The sequence below is a fragment of the Carya illinoinensis genome, chromosome 7, assembly GCF_018687715.1.
Source record: "Carya illinoinensis cultivar Pawnee chromosome 7, C.illinoinensisPawnee_v1, whole genome shotgun sequence".
Classification (NCBI taxonomy): domain Eukaryota; kingdom Viridiplantae; phylum Streptophyta; class Magnoliopsida; order Fagales; family Juglandaceae; genus Carya; species Carya illinoinensis.
In genome coordinates, this window is record NC_056758.1 from 33,463,847 (window position 1) to 33,481,277 (window position 17,431).

The following is a 17,431-nucleotide window of genomic DNA, read 5'->3' on the forward strand; positions in this document are numbered from 1 at the left end:
TAAAATTTTCAATTACTGTGACCTCACTGCCAAAGCAGAGGTCATGTAGGGCTATCCATCCCTCTTTTATCATCATTTTGTTCCCTAAAAATATAGCCCAGAAAACAGGGCCAGGATAATAAAAACCAGCAATATGAAATTGGTATAAAGTGGACGTACATCATGTTCCGGGTACCATGTTTTAATTAATTACAATTTCATACGAGATTAGAATACAATTAGAGAGAGAGAGAGAGAGAGAGAGATCGGTGCATGGGAGTGAATTCATGCATCCTTAATTCTTTATGTTTTTTTAACTGACAACTACGGATCATAAAATATATCTCTATTAAAATTGACAAAAACCTGTCACGTAGTACGTACCACAATTTTAACGGATAGACTTGAATATTAATTAATCATCGTACAAGACAAGAAAAAAAAATTTAATAATATTGTGAGTAAAAAGGTTACATGTATGTAATTTTCCCACTATATTCTGTGTGAATTCAAGCAAAAACATATGAGATAAATGATTTTTTTTTTTAAAAGAATCATCGATATTTATATATATATATATATATATATTATAGATATGTAATTATCAGAATTTCTCGTGTGTCCTAAGAGGATATATCTGACCTTCCCAAACCAAATTCCAAACTACTGCCAAGTACCACTTGCTCAAACTAAGCCATGGCCGCAGCCCAGTACCTCCTCCTCCAGCTTCCTCTCTTCCTCTTCCTCCTGATCCTTCTCAACCCTTTGATAACCGTTTATGGTGTCGGTATAAACTACGGTACCCTCGGAAACAACCTCCCCTCACCCAAGAAAGTAGCCCAGCTCCTCCAATCTACCCTCATTGACAAGGTCAAAATCTATGACACCAACCCTGAGATCCTCCAAGCCTTTTCAAACACAGGCATCGACCTCATCGTTGCTGTCGAGAACTACCACGTGGCTAACATCAGCTCCGACGTGTCCACCGCAGACGAGTGGCTTGCCTCCCGTGTCGTGCCCTTCATCCCGGCTACTTCCATAGTCGCCATTTGCGTTGGTAACGAGTACTTAACCACGGACGATGAGAAGCTCGAACCTAAGAAGTTGTTCCAAGCCATGCAGAACGTGCATGCAGTGCTAGTGGCGAGGGGGCTGGACCGCAAAATCAAGGTCACTACCCCACATAGCATGGCTGTTCTTGCTTCTTCGTTTCCTCCCTCTGGTTCTACTTTTGCCTTGAATCTCATGCCAACGATGACCTCCATAGTTGGCTTCCTAGCTGACACGGGTGCACCCTTTATGGTCAATGCTTACCCATATTTCGCGTACCGGGACAACCCTGGAACGATCAGTTTGGAGTATGCATTGCTAGGAAACGCAACCCACGGCGTCCGTGACCCTAAAGGTTATGTTTACGGAAACATGCTGGATGCACAAATTGATGCTATTAGGTCAGCCATCACTGCTTTAGGGTTTGGAAACCGGACGATTGAGATTACGGTATCGGAATCCGGGTGGCCGTCTAAGGGTGACCACGGCGATATAGCGGCCACACCACAAAATGCAAAGACTTACAACACTAGGTTGATAGAACGTGCCCAATCTTATAGAGGGACACCCATGAAGCCTAAAGACAAGATTGAGATCTTTGTGTTTGCTTTGTTCAATGAGAACAAAAAAGAAGGGAGTGTGAGTGAGAGAAATTTTGGGATCTTTAATGGGGATGGATCTAAGGTATACGAAGTGGACCTGAGCTGCCAGTTTTGTAGCAACGGAGGGACATTTGGGTTTGGTGAGAAAGTTTCTGGTGGAGGAGCCAGAGGTCCATCGGTCTGGTGCATTGCCAAGCCGCATGCTGATGAGAAGGTACTTCAAGCTGTGCTGGATTTTTGCTGTGGGCCTGGTGGTGTGGACTGCAGGGAGATTTATGAGAGTGGAGATTGCTTTGAGCCTAACAAGCTTCTTGCACATGCGTCATATGCCATGAACAATTATTATCAGATGCATGGAAGGAACTACTGGAACTGTGACTTCAAGGGCACTGGGCTTGTAACCTTTAGTGATCCAAGTAAGTACATGAGATCGATCGAGCTACATTTTCTTTTTATGATCACTTTTTTTTTTGTCTATTTTTAGTTAGTTCCACCACAAGATTTTTTATCATCGATCCAACCCAACCCAGATCCGACATTAGTAATATATTTCTGCTTCTTGCAGTTCTACTTTCTTCTGCTATGCCATTATAGATGAATAAACAAAGCATTTTCTTATTTTCATTTAAATATTAATTCTGATTAATTATGTACTGACTGTCTTTCGGTTTGTTTTATTGTCAATGGTTAGGTTATGGAACATGCCGGTATCCTCAACAGTGATTCAAAGGCCAAGGAATAACACAGGTGTTAATGTGGTTGACAGCTTTTGTTATTGTTTGATTGCTGGTACTATCAGTTAAAGATGTGAAATATGTTAAATGATCAGCAGGAATATCAATTGCCTTGATTTAGTGATCACTACCAAACTTCAAAAGAATCGGACTACATACGCTTTCTTGTGGGGGATTTTGAATATTTGGTTTGGTTTGTTTGTCAAAACTAAAAACAAAAGAATGGGGTACTGCTAATCAAAAAGTCTTTTCATTGGGAGAAGAGAAAGAAGGATCATTCGCATGGTTAAAGTTGAGGAAAAATGTCTCCACAATCAAAGGCTTTTCTGTTTGAAAAAGATGTGGCTCTTTTTACGGATTGGAATCTGTTTGTTCTTGTTCACATCTACAAGTCTAGCTAGGCCTGTTCTTAAACGAACGGTCGGTCAGCTATTTAGAAGTTAACAAAACAGGATGGATGTCTAATTTTTCCCGATCGAAACGCGCGCGAAGAAATTAAAGCCAGCTGACTCCAACTTACATACATATATATATATAGTTCTATGGCTCATGAATCATTATGAACCCTAGCAAGACATTATAATAATGTAACGTATCTTTAGATCGATCAGAAGTACCGACAGTTGGAAATCTGGAGTGTATTTTATAATCGGCTCTACATTGGCATATCGAAATTCCTCGAACCCAAATCGTGGCACGCAAAATGATTCCAGCACATATATATTCCTATGAAGTAAAGCACCCTTTTTGGTGCTAGAAAAAAAGAAGTTATACAACCACATGATCATAAACAATAATAATTTAGTCACTCTCATGTAATGAAAAACAAAGTCAATCCCTCGAGCTATTTATATTGGTCCCAGCAGTCATTTCTGTTTGCCTCCTGAGACTGCCTCCCAGCTCAGTGCCCTTATCATTGGCGGGGACTGATCTAATTTCCACTTTCCTCCTTTTACTTACACTATTTGAGGGGTCTTCCTTCTCGTCCATCAACGATAACAATCTCCGGACACGCCGAGAAACTGAGTTACTTGAACCAGCTGAAATGGAATCAGAGGGAGCAGTTCGGCATAACTGCTGTATCATCTGCAAGAAATAGATTAATAGAGCAAAGAAACAAGCTATTCCACAAATAAGAAAGAGGCCCCAGAAGCTCTTAAGCTGAAGCTGGTCTGATTCAATTTCAGTAGTCTCTAAACTGCAAGTGCTTCGCATCAGCCACTTATCATGTATACGCTGGAGATCACCATTCTCAGACAGTTGTAGAATTGCAGTTGACATGTCAATTGCTAAGGGAGAGTCCCGTGGAAATGCCTGTTACGAGAAAGACAAGTAAATAACATTTTTCAACATATCTGTTACTATTTTAATTGAAAATTTATTGAACTTTTTATAGAATGCTTCTGCAGAACAGATACTCACAAAACCCCAGCCGCTTTTTGTGTACTCTTGACCTACAACCCTGAATTTGCACTGGCTAGAGAGGAATAGTTCTACATAAGGACGTTCATCAACAATTGCTGCAACACCACCTTTCTTAGGACCATGCAAAAGGGCTGAAGCAAATGCTTCAGGTGATCCAAGGGCAACAAGCCTAGATTTGTCTATGCCAAGTTCCTCCAAATAATGTTCAGCAAAGGAACCCACTTGGAACCCAATTGGCTCATTACTCTTCTTCAAGCTTTCAAGCCCTTTAATAGGAGAAGACAGCTGCTGCACTGTGAGGATTGATGTCAGACTAGCTGTATAGCTTGAGTTGATAATCAAAACCACAAAAAGCCAAATGATTAGCACCCCTCGACCAAGGGTGCTCACAGTGTTCTCTCCTGCAAAAGGGATAGAGAGAGATTATACAATAAAAACAGTGCACTAAGTTTATGAAAAGAATCAAGGACCTGACTTCTACTTACTATGGGCAAAAAACAGGGTTGAGAGGCTAAACCTGCAAGTTTAGTAAACAAGAAATTGATCAGAAAAAATTATTTAGATTACAATGATGTTCTATGGTTTTAGAAGGTGACTAATCTAAAACATTCTATAAAATCGTGTGACATAATTTAGAGGGCCCTTAATACACCTCAATGGTATTAAGAGAGAAAAAGATTAGCAATTTAGCTGTACAGCAGGAGGCTGGGTAAAGAAAAGAAATCCACTAAACCCCACTTCCCAACATCAAAGACATCTACAAGAAATTCCATTATACTGGAGCCTTTTTTATGTATCAGAAATTGAAAGTTCTCCGTCTAATGAACAATTCAGCTTCCCCATTTCTCTACATCTACAGAAAACAGACCAATTTTTCACAAATTCACAATATACATGGCCAGACAAGGTTTTTTCTTCTTCTTCTTTTTTATTTTTTATTTATATATAATAAATAGCAAAGGAAGCTTTTAACATCTAGTAAGGTGAATGCACAATCAGTGTCCGCAGAATGTGGCCACCCAGACCATCCACCCAATTGATGTCTTATGTCTACGTATTATCTAGCAGATATGCCGAATAGATGTCGTTATGGCATTGCGCAACATTAAAATAACATTTACGGCCAATACTTGGGCATTTGCCTCCTTTTGATCAATAAAAATTTGTTTACTGATAAAAAAAAATAAAATATTTATGACCAACTATTCCCCCCAATATACCACTATTAAGAGCTGTACTGTCCTAATTAATTAGTATTTTTATGTGCATATGCAATTATGCATGTACGTATATATAATAATATATACATATATTTATATATATCTCTATGGACATCTAATTAATATAGCACTGAAAATAACTTACCATAGAATGGTTATAAGTTGTTTTCTAGGAGGGCCCCTGAAATCATCATTTATTCTATGCTCCAGAATCCACACAACAATGCCAATGAAAAGGAAGAAACAAGCGGTGACAAGCCACATATTTCGACCAAATGGCCGCAGGAAAGCCCACGCACCAGTGTTCCTTTTTTTGAATGGGGCGACAACAACAAGTCCAGTTGAAGCAAATGGCTGTGTAAAATCCACAATCTTTGTCCGATTTGTGACAATTGTAATGTCACCAACAGCAGCATCAAAATCCTGCAATGGGGAAATGAGATTCAGCCAGGGCAAGAAAAAAATAAGTTTATATAATTTCATATTTGTAACATCATACTCACACCAGTTGTGATCAAATTTACAAGCTTTGTGTAGCTTGGGTTTTCATGGCCATCTCCAAAAGAGATAAATCGATATGGAACAGCATATGGTAACAAGTTTACAGCAGCTATAAATACATCTATGCAGAAACCCTGGAAGATATCAGTCCCTCGCACTTCTGATACAAACTCCCGGAAACTAACTCGATTAGGTACACCAATTCTCAGTTGCTTCCCATTATTAGGAAAAACCCACCCACGGGGCTTCAATGATGTCTCTCCTGGCCAGATAACACTGTATAGTTGCTGGTTTGCAATTGAACGATTAGGAGGCCTTGCATAGAGCATCTCAGGAGGCACAACTGATAAGCCAGAATAGTTTGACCAGTAACCAACCCTTCGAAACCCAGATCCTACCACATTTATGATGTCATATGCAGGAAGAATAAGAGACCCATCTGTGTTAAACTTAATAGGACCTGTCAAACCAACAAGGTTACTCTGCAAGATGTTCTGCAACAGGAGAGCTCCATCATCAAAAATGCTCATTGCATCAAGGTGGAGATTATCACTTCCCATAGACTGCAGCCTAGAATCATTAGAAAATGAAATAACCCCTCCCTTGTTAAAAAATGCATCAATAGCATGAGCAACCAGCCAAACTGAATCATAAGCATAAAGCCCATACGAATGCAACCCCAAAGAACCACCAGTTAACTTTCTCCACCTAGACAAGAAGGCTTTTTTTCTATCTGAATCTGCTGTATGTTGGCGCAAGACAAGAACTCCTTGCATTGAATCCATGGTATCTGACGGAAGGGGAGCGGCAGAATCTAGAACAGATGAGAGCCAGTCCGTAGCTATCCATACATAACCATTTCCCATCATGCCAAGATATTGTGCTACAGACAAAACCATGAATCCTGCATCAGGATTTACATGCAGAACAATAATCCGAGATTCCATTAATGCAACCTTGATCAGAAGATCCATAATGTCACCCCGATTAACTCCATACACAGGGCTAATTCCCGCCTTGTAGGAGATTTTACAGCGCCTCTCCGCTAATTTATCATCTAATGCTGACACCCCACTCCGTCCGTAGTCATCATCAATGAAAATGGCAATTACGTCCTTCCAGCCATAATGATTAACAACCTCAGCCACTGCTGTCATTTGGTACAAATCGCTCTGTGTTGTTCTGACGAAAAAGGGGAACTGAAGGGAAGAAAGAGTGGGATCTGTGGCACCAAATGATAATAGAGGAACTCGGAGTTCATTTGTAATGTGGGATATAATATGGGCAACTACAGAAGATTGTGGGCCTATGATGGCCACTATATCAGTCTCCATAAATTGCAAAGCTGTAATTCAAACATAATAGTCAGGACATCTGATTAGGATTATTAGATTATTCTCAGAATTGAATACGTGCATATAATAAAAATAGAAAAAAATAAAGCAAGAAACTAGGTAAGATAAAGTACCTTCTACCATGCCCAGAAACCCACTGCAATTGGAATCGTGCATGGTTACAACGAGTTTTGTGCCATGGAGAATGCTGGAATTAGAGTTGACATCTTTCACAGCTTCCTCTATGGCAATCTTGGCGACTCTTCCAATTGTAGAGTTAAATGTAAAAAGAGCTCCAATATTCACAATAGCTGGTCTTGAAGAAACATTCTTACTAAAACTAGATGGGAGCCCGGAATAGATAAACAGTGACAAAATAAACCAAATAAGATTCATTTTGATCAAGCACGATAATTTTCTTCAACTGCCCAAAGATCAATCTTAAGCAGAATTTCCGCCACAGAGTTGTGCATAATTGAGAACAAAGAATCACCCATCAGGGCTCAAAATAATTGATTCCCATCTGAGAAAGAAAACATACGTGTGCAGAAACCATATTAAAGACCCAGAGACCAAAACCTCAGTCCTGACAGAATATAGTCAGAATATAGTAAAACAAATAAAACTTAGCTAGCTAATTCAACATTGATGCTTAAATGGATTTTCCGGGAGTCAGCAGGGGGAAAACGATGTTAAATTCTTTTTAAATATAATATCTATCCTCGTTAGGGACCCAAAACACCTCAACTCAACTAGGCGCTACATTGATACGTGGTTAGGTGGCAAAGGCTTTTCATTTAGCTTCCATCTGAAATTTAGAACCAAACTGACCCTTATAAATTCCCGTTTCTTCAGTTCCATCACCAATCAATACAACGAAAAAAAAAAAAAAAACAACAAGCAATAAAAGAAAGCTAGCATCTTATTATTTAAAAAAGAAAAAAAGAAAGAATCGGATTCTCGTCCTGGAACCAAGGCCTAAAACCAATAAATTACTGGAAAAAAAAAAAAATACCCATTGAGCCAAGTACCAAGGCATAATCCCCAGAAAAATAAAAGGAAGAAGAACGATAGAGGTGAAAATAAAGACCCAGATAAACAATCTTACCTGAGAAGAATAAACGGAGGACCAATCACCAACCTCACCCTCTGCAAAGAAATATGAGTTATGTTCGGATTAACGACATGAGAGTCATGTATTAAACACTGTTAAGAGTAGAAGGAAAAAGCGGCCAGAAGGATAGGAACAGAAGGACAAACAGATGTCGAGCTTCACGTGGGACAAAATAAAAGATAGGAATTTTCTCGGAAAAGAGACGCACCCTACTCCGCTACCATGGTTGACATGGCAACAACAATTTTGGGCCGAGAGGTACCCGCCGTTCGTAAGATTCGTTAGCGAGAATTTCCACTGTTTCAGCGATTCTTTGATAGCGTGCACTGCACGTGAGAATATGTTAGCACTTGCTCAAGCAGTATCTGTCGCCTTCCAATTTTGTAAGAAGGAAAAATATAGTTGTAAGCATAATTGTGTATTAATTTATATATTAATATGATGTGATTAGTTAAAAAGTAAATTTTATTAAAAATAATATTAATTTAAATTTTAAGTATGAATAAATCAGTATTGATATATAGATTAGTACGCGATTGTATTTATATATAGCAAAATTTTTGTAAGAATCACCCTCAGCCTCTCATTTTCTGATCCGATGGTTGAGAGTTTTGGCTCCGTTTGGATACAATCTCATAATTATAAATTTTTTAAACTCTCATCTAAAAATATAATAAATAATTTAATATTTTTAAATTTTAAAATAATAATAATATTAAAAAAATAATATTTTATTTATATTTTATTAAATTTTAATTTTTATCTCAATTTATCTGATATTAACTTATTATCCAAACCAGATCTATAATTTGAAGTATTAACAGTTGGAATGAAGATATATGAATATTAAATTCTTGTCGCTCTTGTCAGATATATTTATTAAATAATATTGAATCTAAGTACCGCATTAGTAACGCTTCAAAGAATATGTTTTAATATAGTTTTTTTTTTTTATCACATTTTCTTCATGTTTGAATATGGTTTTAATATTTTCATTTATGTTTTTTAATATTTTCATATATTCATATATCTTTTTAAAATCTTCGCACAAATCATTTTCATAACGATATTGGGTATTTTGAGTCAATTTAGAATAAATAAAAGTTAGCAATAAAGAGAAAGTATTTTAATTATAAAAAATTATATAAAAATAAATTAATAAACTGATATAATTTAACTTAGTATAAGAAAATATAAAATTATATTAATTTAAAAACTTATTTTTATTTAATTTATTTATTACAGTGACATTCTCATTCATTCATGAAAAGTTGAGAAGACCGTGACGTTTATCCTCATCATTGACTCATGTCGTGAAGGAAAGAATAAAGGGGACATACACGATTGCTCTTGCTGATAATTACAGCGCATCTGCTCATTAGACCGGAGCCTATTTCCTTTGTTTAAAGGCTACACTACCGAAAGTAGTCCGAAAAAGTCATCGGAATAAAGTTTTTTTTTTTTTTTTTTAATTTTTTTTATATTTAAAAAAATTTTACTTAATTACTAAATAAAAAAATTTCAGTAAAAAAATAAAAGCTTCCGAATTCGAGAGCTTTAACATTTTTCTTTATTTTTTTTTTTTCCGATTCATCACCCATATTTTTTCATGAAAAATGACTATCACTATTTAATGTCTATCAAATGAAAAGTGCTCCTAGTCAGTCGGTATCAAGACTGTTTTCACACCTGCCAATCATGAAGAACCACGTAGGCGTCCCAACAAATTTCTTCTTGTACTTGCATATAGGTGATCCTCAAGTTCTGTCTCCCTCTCATTCTTTTGCTCCATCTCCCTTCCCCATTTGTACTGAACTGAATCGATGACGCCTAAAAAAAAAGAGTCCCTACATCCCTGAGTTCCAATCGATGAACGGCCCTACTCCCCTTAAGTCAAGCGGGATTTTGCCGAAGGTCTATGTGAAAGCACTACACCATTGTTGCCCAAGGTCACGGATTGAACGCAGAACCGTAGTTGCCCAAGCGGGATCCTTGCCCATACGTTGAAAAGAAATTGCAATGTCCACTCTCCTTACTACAACAACTCAAAACCAACAATAATTCACCTGTAAGCAGTAAAGATGAGACGCAATTGTAACTTGTAAGCTATATTAACTAAAAGCCTCATGACCCTCATCTAACCTTTTGGTCAGGTTAACACATGCCATTTTTACTTCGAAAATTATGCGCCAAGAATTTTTGAAGAAGACATGCCTACTACAAGATTCCACCATTAGTGGATTTTTTACAAAACCATGATATTATTCTTTAGACTATATTGATGGCTGATAGATATCAAATCTTTGATTTAGAATTTATAAAGAGTTCTCCTTTCTTTCTAAGGCTATGCACAACCAATCAACCTGCCTTAATATTCGTTATTACCATTCCAACATCCTATTACACCAAAATCAGATTATCTTGAGCTCTTAGACAGTGAAAATTCTTGATTATCTTGTTTAAGACTTGGTTTAAGCCGGTTTCTATTTTAGAGAAAAGGATGCTACTGTTGTCCAATGTCCAAGAGGAAAAGACGATGGCTTTAAAAGGTTTTCTTAAGGGGAAGAAGTTAGGTTCGAATCAATCAGAGAGGAGAGGAGGAAGAAGAAATTTGGGAGAGAATAAAGGTTACCGTTTGGGGGTGGGAGCGAAGAGGAAATAGGGAAAATAGAGTGTTCTACTTGTATGCGTGTTTATTTTAATCTCTATAAGTTGCATATGTGTTTATTTTTCATTGGTGGGTGTGAAAACAAAACTAATACCCAACCGGCCTCAAGGTTTTTCTCTATTAAATTTGTCTACTCATATATTTTTATTTATTTTTAATAGTTAAGGAAGTGACCATTTATGAAATTTTTTTTCCTTAATGTTTGTGGATGTTTAAAAAATGCCTAAAGAAAAATGAAAAAACTTATATGTAATAGTGTACACATTTAGTAGTCACTCTAACATTATCTTTATTTCATATTCCGGAAAAGGAAAAGACATAATCAATATTTAAATTTTAATCAAACATGATTGATAAAATTATCATAAAATCCTTTTCATATTCTAATTAATAACTTGAGATAGATAAAGTGAACTATGATTAACGAAATATTGTAATTACATCTCTTATAATAGATATTGATTGAGTTATATACTTGTAATGAACTCATAGTTTATTACTTATAAACTATTGCATATTGTTATTCCATTCAGGACATGTTTGGAAAGTGAGATAAGATTATAATTATGTGAGTAATAGTGAAATTATTTATAAATAATAGGAAAATAATTTTAGTTACAATATTTTATTGAGTTTTAAGAAATGAAAGATAAATAGTTAAATAAAAATATTATAAAATTAAAATATTATTTTAATATAATTTTTGTTTTGAAATTTAAAAAATAGTATTGGTTTTGTGTTTGCTTTTAAGCTTGTGAAAGATTATATGAAAAAAATTGAAATTCTAAAACTAAAAAAGTGTTTGTATTTGTATGATCGATAGATCATCGCACTTCTCAAACAAGCATTAAGTCCACACTAAGAATTAAACAATAGCAACTAACTGCATGAACCACTTACTACTTAAGTTACTTGGATTGAAGTAAATGTAACTTGAACTCGAATGACTTGTTTTGGCTATATTAGGGGGCACATTCCTGAATCCCCTTCTACACTCTTATTCAAAGTTTTTTAAATCGTTTTGTATCAGCCGGTATGGCTTGGGTTTCTCGTTCTAGTGTAGTTTCGATATATTATACAATTTTATTCTATTTTGCTCTAAATTCTAATTCATTTCGGTCCATTTCGGTCAAATTCTGACCATTCTGACCATTCTAACTGGAATTGGTGTTTCAATCCTCGTTATACTTAAATGATATTTTTGTAAATTTTAAATCTAGATGGTATTTAATTAATTTTAGAATATAAAATGTATTTATATAAATTTAATTTTTGTATAACTTTAAATATGTCCCCTCATTTTTTTTAAAATATCATTATTTTTAATGATTTATCTATTCTTTTATTTGTTTTATTTGTTTTTTTTTTTATCTCAACTCAAGTTTGTGATTTTTTTAACATATATTCATTTTATAAATCTTTAATTCTTCCATATATATATAGATATATACGCACATATATATAATACACACTTACACACACACACACACATATATATATATATATATATTTATTCTATTAATTGTTAGTTTATATATACATACAAATATTTATATATAATTAATTCTGAAATAGTACCAGCATCAAAATATTTCATTTTAGTACCTTAATCGAAACGGTTACCGGAACGATATTCAAAACTTTATTCAGGCTAGTTTGGTTATTCAACTCATCTTAACTCGTCTAATTTAATCATTACAAATTTTTCAAATTTTAACATAAAATATAATAAATAATTCATCTTTTTCAAATTCTAAAATAATAATAATATTAAAAAATAATATTTTAATAATATTTTATTTAATTTTTAATTTTTATATCAACTTAACTCAACTCAACATCCAAACTTAACAAAATTGATTTGCTTGTTCCTCAAAGTCAAGTAACTCAACTCAACATCCAAACTTAACAAAATTGATTTGCTTGTTCCTCAAAGTCAAGTAACTCAAATTCTTTAATTACATAAATGACCATTGAGACTTCTAAGAGTGTCTTCGGGGAAAATAAAATTTGAATGAAATTATTAGATATTTTCGAAGTATATATTACGTGATAATCTGATTCTATCACAAAATAACATGGTAATTAAAATGATTTACATAATCGATAACTTTAGTTGATGTACACCTTATAATATATTCCAAAAAAATCACATTTTTAATTGAATTATGACTTAGAAGCATAACCAAAGTTGAGAATACCACACTGTTATTGACACAATAAACATTTTATTGATGTAAAATCCATCATATTATTATCTTAAATAAAAAACAAGAAATGATATATACAGTCTTAGAATGTGTAAATCTCGTATATTCTTTTTGAAAAAAATAAATAAAGATGAGACTCGTATAAAAAAAATATTTTTTAAGTAGTAGACACTACTTTTTTTTAAAAAAATATATAAAATTTATATATCTTAAAATTATATATAACATTATTCATAAAAAAAAAAAATATTGATACTTAAACTCTTTTAATAACTATAATACAATACATACTGAAGGTGATGTATTAGGTACTAAACTTGCCGTAACTCTTGTGACCACGGCCCTACTCTTCCAGACGGCTTCACGGAACAAGACGTGGTCGTGAGCACTCTCGATAATTGTCCAATAGCCAAGGCCTGAGAAGTGGGGACTGGGAAAAGGTCAAAAAAACGGAAGGGAGCTGTTCTTTACCTTAACAAGAAAACTTAACGGACACGTGTACTTTAGAATCCGAGGCGGATCCTTCCTTTAACGGCCGTTAACGAACCTGACCTCTCAGACTCTGGAAGGACGACGAGAGGACACCGCGGGACAGTCCATTTGTGCGTCAGAGATCCAACGGTTGGGAGGCTCTGACGCCACCGATCCACGAACTAACAGGAGTTCCATCCGGTCAGCCAGAGAACCACCAACCAAAAATCACCACGTGTCGGTTTTCATTCCCACCCCAACAGCTATTAGATCCTCCGATAACTTGGAATCCCCGGTGGCCAACCACATACCAACAAGTCCGTCTCCTCCCTGACTCTCTCTCTCTCTCTCTCTCTCTCTCATAGAGACCTCTTATTAGGGTTTCTTCGATTACCTGTCAGCGAAGAGAAAAAGAAAAAGCATCCGAATCTTCATCGTCATCGTCGTCTGTGAGATTCCCAGTTTGTCTCGGGTTCCGCCTTCCATTTTCGTTCAAGATTTTAATTTGCTGTGATTTTTTACGAGACATTTTTGTAAATTGTCGGGGGTTTGATGGATTTGATCTGCTAGTTGATTTGGGAATTATTAGGAAGCTTTAAAAATTCGAAATTTGAGGTTTGCTTTGTAAACTTTCTTGATTCTCTCTGACTTTTTGGATACCTTTAAGGAACTCTAAACTGCAAATTACGATAAACGTAGAATTGCGCATTTCGTGAAGCGTTTACTTTGCTTGCTAGATATTCTTCTTTCTACCGTTGATTGATAACTTGAAGGCCTTTTGCCACAATAAAGTGAAGTTTGCAAATTTGGGCTGCTTGTGGAGCTTCCATTCTGGATAGATCCAACGAATTTGAGTTGCGTGATCTGAAATTTGGTTGCCACGTAACATTACTGTAGTGGATTTTGCTTTGGAACCGTCTTAAACTTTGGTTATTCGTGGATTCTTGCAAAGGGATTTGTTTGATTGAGTTAAAGGTGTTGTGCTGTGTAATTAAATTTATGATTTGGAACGGATTATGGCTGCGGGTATGGATCTTTCGCCTCCATTTGCTATATTAGAAGGTGCTTACAATAACATGGATAATGTATCAACTATGGAAGATCAGAGCTCGGAGAGCTTGAATAATTTGAAAAAAATGACAAATGGGAAACCCCCACGGCATCTTTCAGTTATGCGGCATAGCATGAGCTCGATGAGGCTGCTGGCCACTGCTGAGTTGGTAAGTTAATCCCAAAATTCTTGGCTTGTAATCATTAGAAGTTGATTATCCGATCCTGTTCTTATCTGTAGATCTTTAGGACGTTGTATCCTAAAGGAGGGGAATTGAATTCGCAACCTGTTTACAACAGCCACATATATTTTTCTTTGTTACTGCAAAATGCACTTAAACTATTTTTCCATATATCCTTCTCCAGGATTTGGATGTCGGTATTATTTCCAGTAAATCTCCTTCTGATGAAAAGTCAGATTTCTTACCCATGCTCCGCTCAGGGAGCTGTGCAGAAAGAGGGCCTAAACAGTACATGGAGGATGAGCACATATGTGTAGATAATCTTGTTGAACATCTAGGTGCAACTGCTGACTTCCCTTCTCCTGGGGCTTTCTATGGGGTAAGCATGTTGCTTTTCTACCAAACCTTTTGTCCTTCTGTTCATTCATTGATTAGAGGAATAGCTTATCAATGGATCTCCTCTTCCATGAAAGGCTAGCTAATGGGAGACGTGCATTGATTTTGGCATATAAGCATGCACTTCCTTTATATCATATGGCATAATTGTTAGTTGATAATAAAAAGCATGTGATCTACCTGATAGTCACTTTCACTAAAATTTCGTAATTTGGACTATGATGTAGTAAGATATGAGTGCTATCATACTTACAAAAAAAAAAAAAAAGAGATATGAGTGCAATCATTCAGAAGTACCCTAAACTGCTGAAGATATCCAAGCTCACTTCAGGTTTCTGTCACACCACTGACCTAAAATATCCTGATGTTCTACCTCTCTATTTCAAAATGCCTCCATTAAGCATTGAAAATAATTTTAGAGGGATTATGGATTGTTGGAATAAAGTGGCTGACGAATGGTGGTAGTATACAAACAGTGAGTTGGAAGTTCGTTACCTTAAGTTGAAAATGTTCACTAACTGATTTTAATTACCATCGACAGGTGTTTGATGGCCATGGAGGTACAGATGCAGCATCATTTGTCAGACATAACATCCTTAGATTCATAGTTGAGGACTCTCAATTCCCAATCTGTGTGGAGAAGGCAATTAAGAGTGCTTTTGTTAAAGCTGATTATGCATTTGCTGATGCTAGTTCTCTTGATATCTCCTCTGGCACCACCGCTCTAACTGCACTTATTTTTGGCAGGTAGGTGACATTCGAAACTGCTTTTAATTTAATTTTGCTTTAGGATGCAGATTCAAATATCGATCGTGCTTAAAAGTTTTATTGTTTTAAAAAGTGAATAGAATTGCAGGCCTTAGGCAGAATGTGTAGCTCCCCTGTCAGGCATCCAGCAAATGTAGTTAGGGACCCCTAAAGATTGTGATGGTACATGGCATAATAACATTATTAATTGTACATGATTGTATTATGTTGGGAAATGATAGTTTAATACATTGCCTTTTCTTGTGCATTATAATGCATAGTGTGGGAACAAAGTTAAGAGATGCTTGAAAATTCCAATATTTTAGAACTATCAGAGGTTTTATTGTCTTAAAAAGTGAATTGTAGGCTTCAAAGCGTTTGTTATAGAGTGGTGATGTTACCTTGTAAAATTGCTGGAATGCAAGTCTACTATTGCATCAATGTTCTTGAATGGCTGGAAACATTGTAATCTAGGTTTTCTAATATTCCATTCTCAAATGCTTATGCTTGAGAGTCAGCAGTGGATTATCTCTGACAAACTTTAACTCTTCTAGGACAATGATAATTGCAAATGCCGGGGATTGTCGCGCAGTTCTCGGGAGGCGAGGTCGGGCAATCGAGATGTCAAAGGACCATAAACCCAATTGCACATCTGAAAGAACCAGAATTGAGAAACTTGGCGGTGTCATTTATGATGGCTACCTCAATGGCCAATTATCTGTGGCTCGTGCATTAGGAGACTGGCACATGAAGGGCCCCAAAGGTTCCGCCTGCCCTTTAAGTGCAGAACCAGAGTTGCTGGAGACATGCTTGACTGAGGACGATGAGTTCTTAATAATGGGTTGCGATGGTCTGTGGGATGTAATGAGCAGCCAGTGTGCTGTCACCATGGCGAGGAAAGAATTGATGCTCCACAATGATCCTGAAAGATGCTCAAGAGAACTGGTCAGAGAGGCACTCAAGCGCAACACGTGTGATAATTTGACGGTTATTGTGGTTTGCTTTTCTTCAGACCCTCCCTCTCGGATAGAGATACCTCAATCCCGAGTTAGGAGGAGTATATCAGCCGAAGGATTGAATTTACTCAAAGGTGTATTGGACTGTAATTCATGATTAGGAAGGGGAATGGTTGAAAGATTGATGTACATATATTGAGGTGACTATTGGTTGAGGGCATTTTAGCCCCTGAGCTGCTGCTGCAGCCATTTACTTGGGCTACTCCCACTTCACTTGTTGCTCTTGTTCTATTTGTTGCCCCCTTTCCATGGCTGACATTCAGCCTCATTCACAGAAATAAAATTATGTAGGATTGATTTTCATTTCATTGAGTTCTGAATCCTGAACATCTCAGACTAATCAAAGAACAAAAAAAACTGTACATCCCAGAATAGTTATGCCGTGCCAACTAGAAAATCATAGTTTATGTTGTACATATCAGAAGAAGTCATCGCTTTTGACCCACCCGATTTCCATTTCTCTATCATAACTCCAGCAAGGCTTTTGAAGGGGTACGATTTAAACGTATAAATATATAGAAAAATCAGAGCTCGTAGCTGAGGATATTAGTGACTGTAGAGTTTGGCGAATATATTAGTACAAAGTGAACTGTATTCTGCACTCTTTAAGCAACTGCTTGACGACATTTGTGCCTCGCCGGACCTGCTTATCTGTAGCCTGGCCGTCCTCCTTATTGCCCGGTACGGTTTAGCACCAACTGTTGCTATTCTCATTTTCCGTTGAATTGCATG

The 17,431-nt window shown here is 36.2% G+C and overlaps 3 protein-coding genes across 5 annotated transcripts; 2 read left to right on the forward strand and 1 right to left on the reverse strand.

The window, feature by feature from the left end:
• The first annotated feature begins 584 nt into the window (after positions 1-584).
• On the forward strand, positions 585-2,492 carry LOC122314707 (glucan endo-1,3-beta-glucosidase 12-like). The gene is made up of 2 exons (XM_043130247.1): positions 585-2,047; positions 2,323-2,492. Exons 1-2 carry the CDS (start codon positions 676-678, stop codon positions 2,352-2,354), a joined length of 1,404 nt encoding a protein of 467 aa, XP_042986181.1. The 5' UTR covers positions 585-675; the 3' UTR covers positions 2,355-2,492.
• Positions 2,493-3,057: 565 nt separating this feature from the next.
• LOC122314704 (glutamate receptor 3.3-like) lies at positions 3,058-8,274 on the reverse strand. Of its 3 annotated transcripts, XM_043130240.1 has the most exons (8): positions 8,168-8,274; positions 7,954-7,994; positions 6,980-7,368; positions 5,514-6,856; positions 5,156-5,433; positions 4,276-4,307; positions 3,788-4,191; positions 3,058-3,679 (listed from the first exon to the last, which is right to left on the reverse strand). In XM_043130240.1, exons 3-8 carry the CDS (start codon positions 7,239-7,241, stop codon positions 3,197-3,199), a joined length of 2,802 nt encoding a protein of 933 aa, XP_042986174.1. In that variant the 5' UTR covers positions 7,242-7,368; positions 7,954-7,994; positions 8,168-8,274; the 3' UTR covers positions 3,058-3,196. The 3 variants fall into 3 exon arrangements, with proteins under 3 accessions (XP_042986174.1, XP_042986175.1, XP_042986173.1); XM_043130241.1 differs by lacking the exon at positions 8,168-8,274 and having other exon boundaries at positions 7,987-8,161; XM_043130239.1 differs by lacking the exon at positions 8,168-8,274 and having other exon boundaries at positions 7,954-8,161.
• Positions 8,275-13,589: 5,315 nt separating this feature from the next.
• Positions 13,590-17,002, forward strand: LOC122314708 (probable protein phosphatase 2C 27). Its single transcript, XM_043130248.1, has 5 exons — positions 13,590-13,923; positions 14,046-14,528; positions 14,725-14,919; positions 15,478-15,683; positions 16,238-17,002. The coding sequence occupies exons 2-5, from the start codon at positions 14,325-14,327 to the stop codon at positions 16,794-16,796; spliced, it is 1,164 nt and encodes a 387-aa protein (XP_042986182.1). The 5' UTR covers positions 13,590-13,923; positions 14,046-14,324; the 3' UTR covers positions 16,797-17,002.
• Positions 17,003-17,431: the final 429 nt, after the last annotated feature.

What these genes read in the sequence shown, in the direction of transcription:
- LOC122314704 (XM_043130240.1), bottom strand. Translation starts at nt 7,241, where the DNA reads ATGAATCTTATTTGGTTTATTTTGTCACTGTTTATCTATTCCGGGCTC. An exon ending in CAACTTATAACCATTCTATG is followed by an intron (nt 4,308 to 5,155) that starts GTAAGTTATTTT and finishes CTAAACTTGCAG; the next exon opens with GTTTAGCCTCTCAACCCTGT. An exon ending in CAAAAAGCGGCTGGGGTTTT is followed by an intron (nt 3,680 to 3,787) that starts GTGAGTATCTGT and finishes TTCTCGTAACAG; the next exon opens with GCATTTCCACGGGACTCTCC.
- LOC122314707 (XM_043130247.1), top strand. Translation starts at nt 676, where the DNA reads ATGGCCGCAGCCCAGTACCTCCTCCTCCAGCTTCCTCTCTTCCTCTTC. An exon ending in TGTAACCTTTAGTGATCCAA is followed by an intron (nt 2,048 to 2,322) that starts GTAAGTACATGA and finishes GTCAATGGTTAG; the next exon opens with GTTATGGAACATGCCGGTAT.
- LOC122314708 (XM_043130248.1), top strand. Translation starts at nt 14,325, where the DNA reads ATGGCTGCGGGTATGGATCTTTCGCCTCCATTTGCTATATTAGAAGGT. An exon ending in TGCTGGCCACTGCTGAGTTG is followed by an intron (nt 14,529 to 14,724) that starts GTAAGTTAATCC and finishes ATCCTTCTCCAG; the next exon opens with GATTTGGATGTCGGTATTAT. An exon ending in ACTGCACTTATTTTTGGCAG is followed by an intron (nt 15,684 to 16,237) that starts GTAGGTGACATT and finishes TAACTCTTCTAG; the next exon opens with GACAATGATAATTGCAAATG.